At 54.4% G+C, this 15,518-nt stretch overlaps 3 protein-coding genes across 9 annotated transcripts in view; 1 reads left to right on the plus strand and 2 right to left on the minus strand.

Moving 5' to 3' along the window:
- Positions 1-44: 44 nt before the first annotated feature.
- Positions 45-3,718, minus strand: PYCR1 (pyrroline-5-carboxylate reductase 1). Its single transcript, NM_001292071.2, has 7 exons — positions 3,571-3,718; positions 3,430-3,500; positions 3,170-3,349; positions 2,413-2,634; positions 1,838-1,930; positions 1,270-1,433; positions 45-1,178 (listed from the first exon to the last, which is right to left on the minus strand). Exons 1-7 carry the CDS (start codon positions 3,635-3,637, stop codon positions 1,019-1,021), a joined length of 957 nt encoding a protein of 318 aa, NP_001279000.1. The 5' UTR covers positions 3,638-3,718; the 3' UTR covers positions 45-1,018.
- Positions 3,719-6,791: 3,073 nt separating this feature from the next.
- On the minus strand, positions 6,792-10,641 carry NME1 (NME/NM23 nucleoside diphosphate kinase 1). 4 transcript variants are annotated; one of them, XM_025141609.3, is made up of 5 exons: positions 10,573-10,641; positions 9,959-10,163; positions 9,374-9,475; positions 8,549-8,661; positions 6,964-8,244 (listed from the first exon to the last, which is right to left on the minus strand). In XM_025141609.3, the coding sequence occupies exons 2-5, from the start codon at positions 10,085-10,087 to the stop codon at positions 8,127-8,129; spliced, it is 462 nt and encodes a 153-aa protein (XP_024997377.1). In that variant the 5' UTR covers positions 10,088-10,163; positions 10,573-10,641; the 3' UTR covers positions 6,964-8,126. The 4 variants fall into 4 exon arrangements, with proteins under 4 accessions (NP_001191690.1, XP_024997377.1, XP_024997378.1 ...); XM_025141610.3 differs by having other exon boundaries at positions 9,959-10,175; XM_015295390.3 differs by having other exon boundaries at positions 10,482-10,596.
- A 2,093-nt stretch (positions 10,642-12,734) lies between these two features.
- The window catches only part of SPAG9 (sperm associated antigen 9), a 58,347-nt gene continuing 55,563 nt past the window's right edge, over positions 12,735-15,518 (plus strand). For all 4 annotated transcript variants that reach the window (XM_040649877.2, XM_003642356.6, XM_004946306.5 and 1 more), the window contains exon 1: positions 12,735-13,176. In XM_040649877.2, coding sequence (XP_040505811.1) covers positions 12,871-13,176 — 306 coding nt within the window. In that variant the 5' untranslated portion in view covers positions 12,735-12,870. The remainder of the gene's footprint in view (positions 13,177-15,518) is intronic.

The following is a 15,518-nucleotide window of genomic DNA, read 5'->3' on the forward strand; positions in this document are numbered from 1 at the left end:
GCACAGAGCCGCACCCACCGAAAACAGCCGGGAGCAGCCACGGGTTCGGCAGAGGATCGGTTTATTGAAGGAGCAGGAGCAGCAGCAGCCATGTCTCAGCCCCTTACCCCGCTACAGCCTAACGTAAAACTGCACAGACATTGCTAAGCACCTTTGGCAGTCTCTGCACTGATTCCCAAACGCTTTTCTTGCACCACACGCACAGATGCTCCGGGTTCCTAAGGAGGCAGTGAGCCCCTCTTAACTGTCTGCCTTCTACCAGGGCTCCCCCGTTACACCTCAAGGCAGAACAGTGTGACACAGATCCACCCAAATCCCCTCCATCCCCCCCATCCCGCAGCTCCCACTGCAGCCCAGCAGCAGTTACCGGGGCAGTGCAAACACTGAGTGCTGCTTCCTGGTTCAGGACAGGGCTCTGGAAGAAGAAACTCTGTGGGGACAGCGGCTATAAGGAAGCCACAGAAAGCTGCTGTTCCGGGGATGGCTGCCAAGACTGCACCTGAATGAAACAGAGCGTGGCTGAGGGGTTCGCATCGACCCTCTCTTAAAGTCAAAGTGGATGGGAAATGAGGCAGAGGCACTTTGGTCCCTGGTGAGAAGCGTATTAGAACCCAGCCTCAGTGCACAGCACTGCATGTGTGTGATAGCACCTGCCCTAGCTAAGAAAAACACCGAGAGATGAGCTCTGAAAGCAGATGCAAGCTGGGGAAAGAGGGATCCAGACCTGACTCAAACCTTTGAGACTAAAAAGCATTTGGAAAGTTCTTAAAAATCCTCCTATAAACTGTTTCTACACGGGACACAGTTGTGGAAGCATCCAAGCTCAGACAAAGCTCTGAGTATGGTGTTATCCATGCCCACAGTGAGCAGCTGTGTGCTGCCCACAGCTGCTGCGAGCCAAGAGTCAGGTATGGAGAACACCAACATTCAGTGTGAACGTTTTCCTTGGTCAAAAAAGAAAAGACATGGAGGAAACTGATGGTCAGCGCAGCCAAAGTACAGCAGCACAGCAGTCTGCTCAGTTCTTCTTGCTGCTGGGGTTCTTACTGTTGAACAGGCTGACTTTGCTGGCAGATGCCACAGACAGAGAAGGAGACTCCAGCTTCACCTTATCCAACAGAGTCTTCTTTATGGCTGCTGGGGAGATCTTCTCCTTGTCTGCTAAATGCTGCAGCTGCCTGCCATAGGGTGGTAGAAGAGAGAGACGGTAAGCAATAGAAAGAGGAAGAGACAAGTGTTGCTGGCTCTTAAGGATTTCTCAGTGCCCACCTTGTCCGGATACAGGAAGCCTCCACAGCATTGATGAGCAGTGAGCGAAAGCCTCCGCTCTCCAGGAAGTGCAGGGCATGAATGGTGGCTCCCCCAGGGGAGCAGACGTTGTCCTTCAGCTGACCTGGGTGCTGCTCTGATTCCAACAGCATTTTGGCAGCGCCCTGTGGCGAGAAATAGAAAACAACGATCAAAACTCTGACTGGGGAAACCCTCTGCCAGATACTCCCGTTCTTCACTGCTTACAGCAGCACCTAAACACTCACAAAGGGCAAAAGTGGTTTCCTGCCCGAGGGCCATTAGCAGGCTGCCAAAACAATTTTAGAGCTGTAAAAGCCTATAGAGGCGATATGGCTCCCCAGGCCCAAGTCCCACCACACCACCAGCACCAGCAGATTGCAGCAGGCACTTCTATGTCCCCTCACCGGGAACCTGTGTGCATTCAAACCAAATGTATATTTAAATACATTCAGCAAGGGAACGGAAATCATTTAAAAGTACGATGTGCAGAACGTTCTGCACAGAGCAGGCAGAGTCTCAAGAGCATTTTGGAGGAAGCAGTACTGACCAGCAAAGCCTGGGCTCCGAGCCGAACAGCCAGCCTACGGGGAAGCCCCATTTTCACACCTCCATCCGCCAGAGCATCCAGGGCAGTGAATGCCTGAGATCAGACAGAGGAAAAAAGGGGCTGAAAGTCTCTATTCTGAGACCCGTGTTCTTACAGAAGGCAGAATCCACAGCTCCAGGACCACACTGTGACTCCTATCACTTACAAAGACTTGACAAAAGTCAGCCCCTTTACACTGATGCCACGCCGTGCTCCTCTCCCACCAGCTCCAGCTGAGTTGTAGGGAGAATAGAAGAAATTCAGCTTCTAGGTCATCCTAACAACAGGCCCAGATTTTGCAACACAGACATGGACACTGCACACTGGCTATGGACTTCAGACTCATCCAACTGGTAATAGACTTTTGTTGTTGACCCACACTGGTTATAAACTGGATACCTGGATTACATGTCCCATCATGAATGTCAGTGATGAGAAAAACAAGAAAACACACACTGAATGTGCACAGACTTTCAGTGCACGCAGAGCCCACCGGCGTCCCCAGCGTTATCATGAATTGAGAAAGCAGCACATACATATGCAGGGCCACTGCCACTGAGCCCTGTTACAGCATCGATCAGGTCCTCTTCCACCTCCGTGCAGAAGCCTACGCTGGCCATCAGTTGCTCCAAGAGCTTCCCATCCTCCACGTCTGCGTGAGTCCCGGTAGCATAGACTGTGGCACCTTCTCGGACAATCACAGGGGTGTTGGTCATGCATCTGATCACTTTAGGGGCGGGGCAGAAGGCAGAGAGTTTCTTAGGGCAGAAAATTATGGAAGACAGAAAAAAGGGAAAAAAAAAAAAGGAGCTTTAGTGCATATTTGGCATTTCAAACAGGAAGGGGATCCCAAGGGGCACGAGCAGCGCAAGCAGAGGAACGGAGAGATTCCTGTGTACCAAATTCCCCCCTTTAAGTCAAAGTGGGCAAAACTTCAATGTGAAATCTTTAGTCACAGCACCAAACAGAACACCGAGCAGAGCTGCTGTGGGGTACAGCATCCTCCACAGCTGCCCCATCGGCTCCAAAACAGCTCCTGCAGACACTGAGCACAAAGCCTGCAGAAATTCAGGAGAGAAAAAGCGATCTGATAGCCTTTAATGTAATAAAAGAGCTGCCATGGGGAGCCCTGCAGCTTATTCTGATGAGGCAAAGGTGGCCCAACGCAGCCGGCTGGGCACAGCACAGCGCTGTGCTGGGGACCGCAGGCAGTGCTGGGGTCAGACTCGAGGCCACTGCCAGCGCTCTGCCGTCCTGCTGGCCCTGCCCGGCGCAGCACCGCCCGGCCCTCACCTTCTCAATGGAGCTGATGGTGACGCCGGCAGCGCAGGAGACCACGATGTGACGCTCCTCGATGTCAGGCCCCACCTCGTCCAGGATGAAGGGGATGATGGGGGGCTTCACGGCCAGGAAGAGGACGTCGCTGCTCTTCACCGTGTCCTTGTTGCTCACCGTGAAGTTCACGCCCATTTTCTGCAGCGGTAGAGAGAAGCGACGGCTGTGGCTCGGGGCAACTGACCGGGGGCAGCGCCCAGCCGCCCGCCCGCACTCACCCGCAGCCCACTGACGGTGGGCAGGTCGGTGTCCGGGGAGCTCGCCGTTATCTTGTGCGCTGCCAGGACCCCTGCGGATACAGCGAGTCAGCCCGGGCACCTCGCCGGGCACCTCGCCACGCCCCCCGGCCCCGCACCCACCTGCCGCCGTGAAGCCCCGGGCCAGGGCGAAGGCGAGCTGCCCGGCCCCGATGAATCCCACGCTCATGGTGCGGTGCGGTGCGGTGCGGAGCGACCAAATCCCACCTGCAACCGCGCCGCCGTCCACGTGGCCGCGCTCCGCTCAGAGAGGCGGTGACGCGGCCCATTGGGGCGGGCCGGAGGCGCGCAGCCAATCGTCGAGCTGAGGGGCGGGGACCACGCCGGCTCTCCGCCTCTCAAGGCTGAGGGGCGGGGCCTCCGGCTGAGCCCTCGCCAGCGATTGGTGCAACTCGCTCCGGGTGTTGCATCATTCACCGCCTACGCGGACCGCCCGGGGCCGGCCGCTGCCTCTCAGCTCCGAGCCGCCAGGGGGCGCTCTCGTCCCGCCGCAGCCGCGCGCGGAGCGCGGTCCCTTCTGGAAGCTTCGGGCCCCGCCCTGCGCTGAGGCGGCGGTGGGCGCGGGGCGCGGCGGGGCGGCGCTGACCGTCATGGCGGTTTTTGTTCTTTGTAGTTCGTGTTTCATCTTTTAGTGTGTAATTCTGGGACCCGGGCACAGGCACAGAGCCGGGCTGTGAATGCACGCAGGTACTTGCCGGTATACCCACAGCGCTACCTCAGGATGCCTCCGTGATGAGTTACTCCATCGTCATCCACTAATTAAGGAGGATGAGCTCTGGAAATAAAGGGCTTCTTAATTATCTGGATCACGACGGTTAGGGCTGGTTGTTCCAATCACACTGAGCAGATACTGAGCTCTGTGTCCTGGATTGGGCAGTCTCATTCTTTCCAATGCTCTGAGGCCTTCTAACCACCCAAGCACGAGCTGTGTTATGTCGTTCCCCTAAAAGAGCAGATTGCTGTCCTCACAATCCCCATTTTTTGCCATTTTGACCGTGTGGACACTTGCGCAGCCCTTGGCTGGCAGAGGACGGGGCTGACTGGAAGGGCTGCTGTGGCAGTGGATCCCTTTCCACTCCTCCGCTCCGTGCTCTCATCCTTTCCGTGTTACGTTCGGTTTCCCCGTCATCGGTGAGGCACCCAATGTTGCCCCAATGGTTTCCCTTTGGCCTCACGTTATGCCCCCCCCCAGTGGTGTCAGTTGGTGCCATTCAGATCTGCACCGTGTTTCTGCTCATTGCTCGGTGCAAAACCTGCACAGCAGGAGAGGCGAGCAGCCACAGAGCTGCAAAAAGGGGGAATGGAGGACAAAAGGTGTTGTGCAGCAGAGGAGCTCCCAGCTGATTTCATGCCAGGTTGGGCAGCATCTGCTGGGCACCACAGCAGCCCCCATAGCAAAATGCAGTCCTCTTTCTTAAAGCAAAGTCCCTTTGATGTTGTTGTTTTTTTTTCAGGTCACCTGTTTGATCTTTTGCACTCCATAATATCAACAACAACGGCTTAATTTGTTCAGGTTAACCGGCTTTAAAAGAATGCATCATGAAGGCTCAGGGCTCCCTTTGCATGCAGTGGCTCTGTTGGTTCACTGCCTGCTCTGATACAAACAGATTTCTTATCCAGGCGGCATTTCTTTCTGATACAACACCTGATTTTGCTCGGTCTGCAGGAAATAAAGCTCCCTCGCGTCCCTTTTTATACCTATGCTGAATAGCACAAAGCTCTGCCCTTGGCGAAGTCGGTGTCCTCACAGCCTGGGGGTGCTGTGAGCGCTCAGCCGAGGAGCCCGCAGGCACAGCGCAGGCGGAGGTCTGTGTGTGGGCCGTGAGGTGTTACGGGGAGGCTTTGTGCAGTGCAGGTTTTGCACCTGGCCTCGTCTCACAGCTGGCGTTAATGGCTGTGCACAGGGCTGGAAGCCGGCATGGGGGTCTCAGGTTTTCCTTTCAGTGCAGTGCTGTGCTAGGAGGTGCTGCATCCCTTCCCTCCCCACTCACCCAGGTGGGGAAGCCTGTATTGGAGCACAGCTCCTCCTTCCGCAAGGAAAACAGAGTGCTCCTCATACCTCACCCAGTTCAGCACAACAGGTCTGTTCTATAATGAATGCACTGTAAGCAGTTTATATCCATTTATTTGACTGTTCTGAAAAACTGTAAAGATAACCGCTGTGCTAATTGCTCCCAGATCATTAGCTGGAGTGGGATGATGCATTCAGAAGGCACAATTCATTATGGAAACCGGCATCGCTCATAGATCCGGACATGTGCACACGATCTGTAGTCGATGAGCTCTGCAGGTTTGAACCAAAGGCTGATCTCCTTCTGGGGGCTTTCTACAGAGTCGCTGCCATGGATGATGTTTCTGTGGAACAAAGCAACATTGTTTAATATAAAGAAGAAATCCTCCACCAGTGGAAATGCCACGTGGAACAAGTGGGGGTGAAGCACCTAAAGCTACAACCCGTGTCTCAGGTACAGCACTTGCACAGCTCCGCTATAAGCTCTGCTCACTGCACCCAGCGGGGTGGGAGCACGGAGCTATTCTACTGCAGCAGCCACTGCCTCATCTTACACGGAGCTCTGCCACGTAGAGCATTTTAAGCCCGCACCGCTCCGCTCCGCTCCTGTCCCCCCCGGGGCGGTGCCCACACGGAGCCGCCCGCCCCGCTCGGATCTCCCGCCGCGCCGACCCGACCCGACCCGACCCGACCCGACCCAGCGCCGCGCGCGTCTCCCACAGCTCCGCCGCTGTGAACTCCTCAGTCGCCGAAGAAAGAGGAGGAGGAGGAGGAGGAGGCGGCCGCGCGCCGGAACCCCGCCCTGCGGGAGGGAGGGACGTGTGGGGGCAGCGCCGCCGGGGGTGGCTCCGCTGCAGCGGCGCGCGGCGATGGGCGCTTTTCTTCACTGCGACGCCGCGGCTGTGCTGCGTTCCCGGGCGGTCCTACGGGCTGCGAACTGCTGCTGCCGTACAAGCGGCGCTGCCGCTGAGCAGCACAGCACCGCACCGCACACAGCACAACACACAGCTGTGCTGGGCGTCAGCTCAGGTGTAGAACCCGACAGCTGCTGGACTGCGGCGTAAGAAGAATGAGGAAAAGCGGAGTTGGTTTCCATGGCGTCCTGGTTGGACCCCATTTACAGCACGCTCTCCCGAGCAGGTGGCTGCGGGCGATGCCGCCGTGCGCGGAGCGCCGCCCCTCCTGCGGCTCGCGGCCATCCGGAGCCCTCCGGCTGCTCCGCGTCTCCATGCAGGCCGAGTTTCTTCCCCACCGCGTCCGTTTTACAGTAAGCAGCCAAACGAACGACCCGACAGAACCGCAGCCGCTCCTCCCGGCAGCGCTGACGCCCCCCCCGCCCGCGCTGCTTTTGTTCTCCGTTCCGGCGCTCCATCGCACAGCACCGCGTATCGGCACGAGGGGCTGACAGCCCCACCCGCGCTCTGGCAGCTGATTTGCTCCCACTCATTAGACTCATTAATTAATTAATTAGCCCTAAGGCAGTGTGATGAAAATAACCCTTTATTTCACTTAAGAAACGGCAACTATTCACTCTGGAGCATCTCCTCTGCGGGGCTCAGCGCCTCCATAACCACAGAGATGATTTCAGTATACACTGAGGTTCAGCATTTCAAATAATTGGGCACTGCGGAGTGCCAACAGCTACTGCCACACAGATCCTGCAACAAACTGATTTATCGATAAATGAGCTGATAAACGACATTGGTACTTCTTGTTCCGAGGTCCCGTGCGGTCAGTGAAGGGCTGTTGGCTGATGCTCCCCAGGGGGAGAGCCGCCCCTACTGGAAGATGTTCAGCATTATTGTGAGCGGATTTCTTTATGTGATGAAATGACAAACAATTCTGGAGCCACTGCTGAAATACCTCATCCCAAACCAGGCTGTGCAGCCACCACAGCTGTTAGCAGTTGGGGCAGCAAAGCAGACTCCATTCCATTTTCCCCTGTGCGCTTTGTGGCTGAAAGTGGATCACACTCATCTGCTCTCACATTAAATCTCCTTTCACATAAAAAGGGCGTTCCAAAAAAGCCTGACCTATAATCCTTCCTTAAAACGCTACATAAACCCTGTGCAGAAAAAAAAGAATTGAAAGCACATCCATCTGGAGACAAGTTATTTCATGGTGCTCTGCGTGCGGGCACAGCACGTTTTGGGAAAAGAAATAAAGGTTTCCTTTCCTGCAGCTGTTTTGGGTCTGAGCATTCGCTTGATTTGATACTGCATGCAGTCCTCAGCACCTGAGCACACAGTGGTGTACTGACAGCCCCAGCAGTCCCAGCACTGCAAACACACAATGTGCCCTCCACGCCACCACGGCCGCACGCTCCTCTGTGCCTCCCCGCAGCGCCCTCTGACTGCACAGCATTTTGTATTCTGTATTATGTTTCGTGTTCTGTATTATTAACGAGGAGCGTTTTGCTTCTCTGCCATTTAATTTCACCTCTACTACCCATGTAAACATCTGGAACGCTTTTAAAAGCACATTCCTATCTACAGTTTGGGAGCTTTCTAACCAAAGGAACAGCAACCACTGATCAGTGTTCACAGCGGTGCACATCACAGGTTTCTGAAGCAGGTTTGCAGGAGGTGATGTGAAGGACTGGAGCTAACTAGAGGGCAGCCACGATACCAAAGGCAGAGCCTCAGTTCTACTCGTAGATCCATTCGTGAGCACAGCTCCTGTAGTCAACCAGTTCTTCAGGACTGAACCACAGATTGATCTCTGCCTCAGCGCTTTCTAAAGAATCGCTCCCATGGATGATGTTCCTAGGAAAAGAGTGATATGAGTCATAAAATCTCCAACCTCAAAGCAAAGAAAACTCCATTTTTAAGTGGTCTCATTGCACACAGAAGTGGTACGTAAGGGTAAGGCAGCAGCAGGCAGGCAGAGGGCGGGCTGTGCCAGCCTTGCTCAGTGTTTCTGCCCCTGTGAGGACTACAGCTCTTCCTCCATCTCTGGAAACTGCCACACTGCCCATGGAGGGCAGCCTGCAGCACAGCTCTGACACATGCCACGACACACCACTGCCCTTTGCTATCTTCAGATGATATCAATACTTTGAAAATGTACCTTCCAACTTGCACACAGAGGTCGCCGCGAATAGTGCCAGGCTTGGAATCCATGGGATTAGTTTCCCCCAGCATCACTCTTCCAGTCTTAATCACATTAAGACCCTCCCACACCTTAGGGGAAAAAAATGCATTAAGATGATAAAATCTTATCTGTAGACAAAGTAGAAAGAGTTAATAATGCGCTCCAGAATGACACAGCGCTGTCCATCACAGCACGAATCACCATCCTAACAGCAAGGCTTCTTTTATCTCCAACTTTTCTGAGATTCTTGGTGCCCTTCTGCAACACCCAGGGGAAGAGAATGATCTGAAATCTCAGTGTGTTAAGCACTCTTCCAGAAAAGCTTTCTGCTCACTGAGGATCTCGACCTCCAGTTCAATTATTTCACAACTACACTGTGTAGGGAAATAAATCCTTCTAATAAAATTAGACTAAACAAGGTTTTCAAAGTTACTTTAACTTGAGAGTAATGTATATCCCACCATCAGTTCTCTGCTTGATTAACACTTGCTAGTCCATACTGGGTTTTTCATGCAGCTCTACTGTCTCTCTAGGTCTCAGCTTTGGCTCTCAGTTTCCCCGTGTCCTTTTCCTCAACATACTGACTCAATTGTGAGAAAGATTATGGAAAAACATATATATATATTTAAATTGACTTTGCAGTACATCTTCTTAACTATGCTTCCTAACCACATCATTCAAATCTAAGTTTCTAAAATCTCTTTTAAAGGTAAACCAGTATCCAACAGGTAACACAAGCCTCTTTGTGAGGCAACTGAGCACCATGTTTCTCTTAGCTCAACTTCATTTGTAAGGACTCACCATAGCTACAATGGGCCCGGAGTGCATGTACTGCACCAGGCCGGCATAGAACGGGCGGTCCTTGAGGTCGATGTAGTGCTCCCTCAGAAGGTCCTCAGAGGCCTGCATTAAAAAACAAATCATCAGAAAACCCCCACAACAACAGAAAGCTTACCGTAAGAGTATGCTGAAATCACAGAGGTTAGCTGCAAAGCACACACTTTGAAATTCAGCATTTCTAGTAAGTTCCTAGAAGTACTTTTAGTAAATGTGGGTTTCAACTGTTGGCCTTAACTACACCTGAACTTCTGAAGGTGTCTGTTGCCAGTGCCAGTAGCTTGTGTGACCTGGCATTCGTTGAATATATCTGGAGATATCAATTGAGCATAGGGTGCACCTACAGAATGTTCTCCTCAGACTAAGGACATCAAGTTACTAAAATTAGCATGCTTAGCATGTCTAAAGCATTTAGCCAGAGCTGGCAACTGGAACTTCTCCAAAACACCCAAAGACTTATCAGAATTCCAGGTTTAACTCTTCTGAGCCTTCTTCTTTGTCATTTGCTGCCCTGTTTTCAGGTTGATATTTCAATTAAGGACAGCTTACGTGTGTCAGCTTCATGGCCACCAGCTTGAAGCCCTTCTGCTCGAAGCGCCGGATGATTTCTCCCACCAGCCCCCGCTGCACGCCGTCGGGCTTGATGGCGATGAAGGTGCGCTCTGAGATGGAAGCCATGGTCCTGGCGAGGGGCAGCAGCCGCCGTCACAGGGTCAGCAGTGGGCGCAGCCTCAGTCCCGGGTCCTGCGTTGCACTGCAATCAGACCTGAAGTTCTTACCTGGTGAGCTGTGCAAATCGGCCGCATCTGAAGGTCGATGTGCACGGCAGGCAAACGCTGCAGGAGCAGCTGGACAGCAGTAAGTTTCCAAAATATCAAACCGTGCAATTAGCAAATGCAAAGAGCAGAAGAGCTGTAAATGAAGCAAAAGCAAAGGACCGCGGAGGGACTGCTGGCAGCGATTAAGGGCAAGATATCAATCCATAAACATCATTTTCATCTGCCAATGGCTGGTCTCCGGTTTCGGCACACAGCTCGCTGCGAGCACAGCACACACACACGTGCACACACACCTGCACACAGGTACACACGCGAGCACAGCCAGACCCCGCGCAGCCCGGGCAGGCCCCGCTGCTCGTCCCGCTGCGCGCCGCTCGCTCTCACCTGCTGGCAGCCCCGCACGGCTCTGGCGCTGCCGCGGCCGCCCAGCCCGGCTTAGCCCGGGCCGCCCCCGGGGCCGCTCCAGCCCGCACGGTTGCCATGGCGACGACGAGGCCTCCCGCCAGCAGGGGGCGCTCGGCGCGTGAGGTCCGTCGGAGCCTTCCATGTTTCTTAATGCGCTGGCAAACGACTAGGATACAATTCCACATCTTGTTCTGTCTGCAATACATCCCCGAGTTTCTGAGCTCACGCTGATTGTGCGCGTGATAAAACACGATCAGCAACAGTATGACCAACAAGATGCATCCTTATAGAGATACATCCTTGTACCACTTGCCACTTGTCCCAGGTAGTTTTGCTAAGGTTCATATTTTTAAATACTTCATTTATCTGCATAAGAAAACTTCCAGGTGACCAGAAATAAAACAGGAGCAAAACGGCCCCTCCTCCCTGCACCCCTCGGTCTGCCTGCAGTGGCAGCAGCAGTCTGCGCCAGGATGGGCTCACAGCTACTTGCAAATAAAACCACGTCTATCAATTCTGCTAATAGAGAGAGAATAAAAATAGTATATCCTTAGAGACCCCTTCCCTTGAAGGCTGTCAACAGACACCTTGACCCACTTTTGCTCTCTGCCAAAAGGAGCTGATGTATTCGTGCAATTAGCCGGGTATGATGGCACTGCTGATAAAACTACACAGACAAAAGAGTGTTTGCAGCAATTCGGTAGGATTGGTACTGTTATCCTTACAGTCATCTGCGGGTGTCTGTCTGTAGCTGCCCACACCCCGCAGAAGCACTCCTGACCGGGGCAGTGAGGTCTGACTGGCAGTCCCCGCTACTGGACTGACCTTCCAACCAGGCAGAGCAAAAGGGGCAGTCAACTGTCCGCATTCCTCCTGCAGGGGTCGTTCGGGATCGCTTTAAGGAAAGAATAAAAAAAGCAATCAGAAGCCAGCAACACCCGTCCCAAAGGCTCTCAGCATCTCCCTCAATACCAACAACTGGGTAAGTGTGAAACCACGGGTGGTGTAAAAGGAGAGAGGTTTCCTCAGCCGGCTTCCCTGGGCGGGCACCAGCAGGGCTGCTGTGCGTGGCAGCCGGCCGGCCAGCAGGGAAGCAGCCGCTCTTCTCTCAGTGCACGACTGCTAAAGAGAAACGCGAAACGACACCAAAAATTTCCAAAAACGTGATGAAAATTTCACGTGAAGAGCTGCGCGCAGGGCCGCCTACATCGCGCCTCCGCTCGGCTGCCTGCGGTGCGCTCAGCATCACCTTCGTTTCCACGGGAAGTACCGGGGATGTCTGAGCAGAACCCACGCCCGAATCCAACGCAGGGACCGACATCCGCGCCCAGCGCTGCCCGCGGCGCAGCACGGCAGTGCCCGCAGTGTGCGCTCCGCGCGGGCCGCCCCAGGGGGGCTCACAGCACAGCGCTGCCGGAGGACGGCGGGAATCGCTGCAGCCACCACAGCGCTCTGCCGCCCGCTCGGCCCCGGCGCTGCCGCTGCGCTCAGCCCGCCTCCACGGCGCACACGAGACGTTTTCCTGACGGAAAGCCGCCGTTTCCGCGGCGATGGCTCCTGTGGTGAACACGGAGACCTCCGACACTGTGACACCGCTGCAGATGCTCTCCAATTCACACTGAATGTCAGGAATAGCTCACAGCATTCCCGCGAGAAAGCGCAGAATCCACCGCCCCAAATCCCAGGGAACCCATCTCTATCAGCGGGCGCGACTTTGCTTCCCGCTGAAGGGCCCTGCTAACAGATGGGATTTCCGACATTAATTTACCAGAGCTCATTAAAAATAAAAGGTCTTTTTTTTTTTTTTGTCAGGGATTAGAAAACAGCGAACTCAGCGCCGTTTCAGTGCCGCTAAGCCCTGAGAACTAGTAGTAGCCATGCCGGCCACCCCGAGGTGCACCGCTCGCTCTGTTTGTGCCCCGCACTGCACTACGCGACACCGCAACGCGAACGGCGGCGCCGCGGCGGCTCCCTCGGAACGAGCAGCGACCGCCGGCGCGCCCGGCCCCGCCCCCAGCCGCCTTCCCGCCCAGCCCTGCCCACGTGACCACTCTCAGCCGCTCCCTGCTTCCCGCCCAGCCCCGCCCGCGTGACCTCACCGCCAGGCCCCGCCCCTGCCACGTGACGAGCGGCCCCGCCCCGGCCCGGCGCGGCGGTGAGGTCAGTGCCGCGCGCCGCCGCTGCTCTCCACCCCCCGCCCGTCTCCCTCCCTCCCTCAGCCCGGCCGCAGCCGAGACCCCGCCGCACGCCGTCGCCCCCCGAGGCCAGGCGCTCGCCATGGAGCTGGCGGACGGCGTGGTGTACCAGGAGGACCCCGGCGGCCCCGGCCCCGCCATGATGTCGGAGCGGGTGTCGGGGCTGGCGGGCTCCATCTACCGCGAGTTCGAGCGGCTCATCGGGCGCTACGACGAGGAGGTGGTGGCCGAGCTGATGCCGCTGGTGGTGGCCGTGCTGGAGAACCTGGACTCGGTGTGCGCCCACAGCCAGGAGACCAGCGTGGAGCTGGAGCTGCTGCGGGACGACAACGAGCAGCTCCTCACGCAGTACGAGCGGGAGAAGGCGCTGCGCAAACAGGCCGAGGAGGTGCGTGGGCCGGGGGGGTCCGCGGGCGGCGGCGGCGGCGGCTCCGCGCTTCCTCGGCGGGGTTGGCGGCGCTCGCTGCCCCTCCCGGCGCTCCGCGGGCCGTCCTGCCGCTGCCCGCCGGGTGCGGGGCCGGGGCCGCGGGGGGAGTCGGGGCGAGGCCGTCGCGGTCGGGGCCGTGCGGCGCTGCGGAGGGCTCCGCGCCGCCCTCCCCGCCGTTACCCGCGGCGCCGTTCGGAGCGCCGGGCCGTGCGGAGCCGCGCTGCGGTGCGGGCGGGGAGCCAGGCGTTGGCTGCGCTGTCCACCCGCGCGTCCCACCCGTGTCGGGGCGCTCTCGTGGCCCGGTTCGGCTCAGGGGGCGTTCCCGGAACGGAGCGATGCGCTGCAAAACGCGTGGGAATAAGGGCTGTCCTGACTGCAGCTCGTCAAAGTTGGCACATCAAAGCTGCGGCCAGCAACAGGTGGTGTGGAGTGCTCGATGTCGAGCTCCGGCTTCAGATGTTGCCACAGAAAGGGGGTAGAAGTACCTAAGAATACCATTATCATTCATTCGTGGATTTTTAGTTCTTTTTTCTGCTGGAGTATAAAGCAATGCAGCAGAAAGCAGCTGTGCAGGATGGCTGCTCTCAGCTCATTGTCCCTCTCAACTCCTGTAGGAAATTGGATTGACAGCATTACCTGTAATAGAACAAACCATCTTACGAGTCTATTTCCAGACTTCGTGTCCCGTGTTTGTCTCTGGGGTTGTTTACGTTCTACATTTTCCATAAATCAAAAAAATAACACTGAAGATGAAGGCAGTGTTGTTGAAGACAGCTGAATTTGTAAAGTATTGCTTGCTCTGTACAAATATGTGTATCTGTTATGCATTTGAGTGAAAAGTGTTGCCCTGCAAATGTGGTGTCAGGTGTTCCCAGCCTCCTGGGCCAATAAACCATTCCTTGTCCCTGTCCAACAGCAGCTTTAACTGCTTTGTGGACTTCAGTCTGGAGGCTGTAAATGCCTGGTTCTGACACAGGCCAAGAGAAAGGGCTTCTTTTAAAACCTTGTTCTTAAGAGGGTAAGAGGAAGGGACTGATATATGTTTTCTGAACTAATCCACAGGAAAAATCAATCAAGCTTGAAATGCAGGCAGCACTTGCCAGATTGAAAAAAGCAGGCCTTGGGCAGCGAAACAGAAACCATAATAATATGGGGAAGTAGAATACAGTATTAATTGTTATTGTGGCTCTTCAGAAGCTCACTGTGATCACTGTTTCTTTGTGTCATGATAAATGAACTTAAGGGGACAAGCATTATGCTGTCTTAAAAACTACTGCTCATGTTGCAAGACAGCTCACTGATGCTTTCTAAAGTGCAGCTGGATCAAAGACCACATTTTCTGCTGTAAGCACAAAGGTCATCTTCTTGGGGTTGCTTATGCTGTGTATACATGACAGTGTTGTATAAAGCATTGCGTGCTCCTGGGAGATGTGTTGTCAGACTTGATGTGACTTTTTTTAGATATTGGGGTAATCTCCTGGGTGTGCTGTCTCTAAAAGAGAAGGAGAGGACATGAATATAGCACTATTTTCTTGGACACAGCAGGTTACTGACTTTGTGTTTTTGTTTCCCTTCATCGTGAAGGTTCCTTGTGTAATCTGATAGCAAAATGGACATTTGTTTGGGCTGTCCTGAGGATCTCAGGAGCCTTCTTTTACTTTCTCCTTGACGTTGTATGAGTTCTTACTTGCAGCAGTGTCCTGATGAGTGTTAATGGTTTGCTGTTTGAGTAAAAGCATCTATGTGCTGATGTCCTTGTTTGCCTCTTAGTTCCTGAACTGAGTGATTAAGAAATGTTCTGAAGATTGTCGTCTGTAGACTTCTGTTACAGCAGCTTTAAAATAAGAAAGAATTCAGAAGTAAGAGATTTTTCAGTTCCCTTTGATGCTGATTGTGATCTTTCTAATGGCTCTAATTTGCCTGGCTTTTAACATGGTGCTCTTTGTGGTGGAGCTGGAGAAGTGGAGGAACTTTCTATTGGGTTGTTCTGCTCACAGCAGTGTGCAGCTTAACCTTCCTACCCAGTAATGGTGCAGTGAGCTCTGCGACAAGAAGTGGGAGAAGATAAGAGATTGGATGTTCTGTGATCTTACGTCTTACTTCTGCAGGAAGAAGAACTTGTATACTGCTGTGGTTGTGTGGCTAGCAGGAGTTTCACTTGGACCCAGAAACATGAGCAGTTTACTAAAGCAGCATCAACTTCATCCTTGGTTGTTTTCCTTTCCATGTATTTTTATCTGCACGGTGTCTAGCTGAGCTGGTTCTGTAGCTGACCTTACGTGTGTACACAAACGCAGCTGCCT

Source organism: Gallus gallus, chromosome 18 (genome assembly GCF_016699485.2).
Source record: "Gallus gallus isolate bGalGal1 chromosome 18, bGalGal1.mat.broiler.GRCg7b, whole genome shotgun sequence".
NCBI lineage: Eukaryota > Metazoa > Chordata > Aves > Galliformes > Phasianidae > Gallus > Gallus gallus.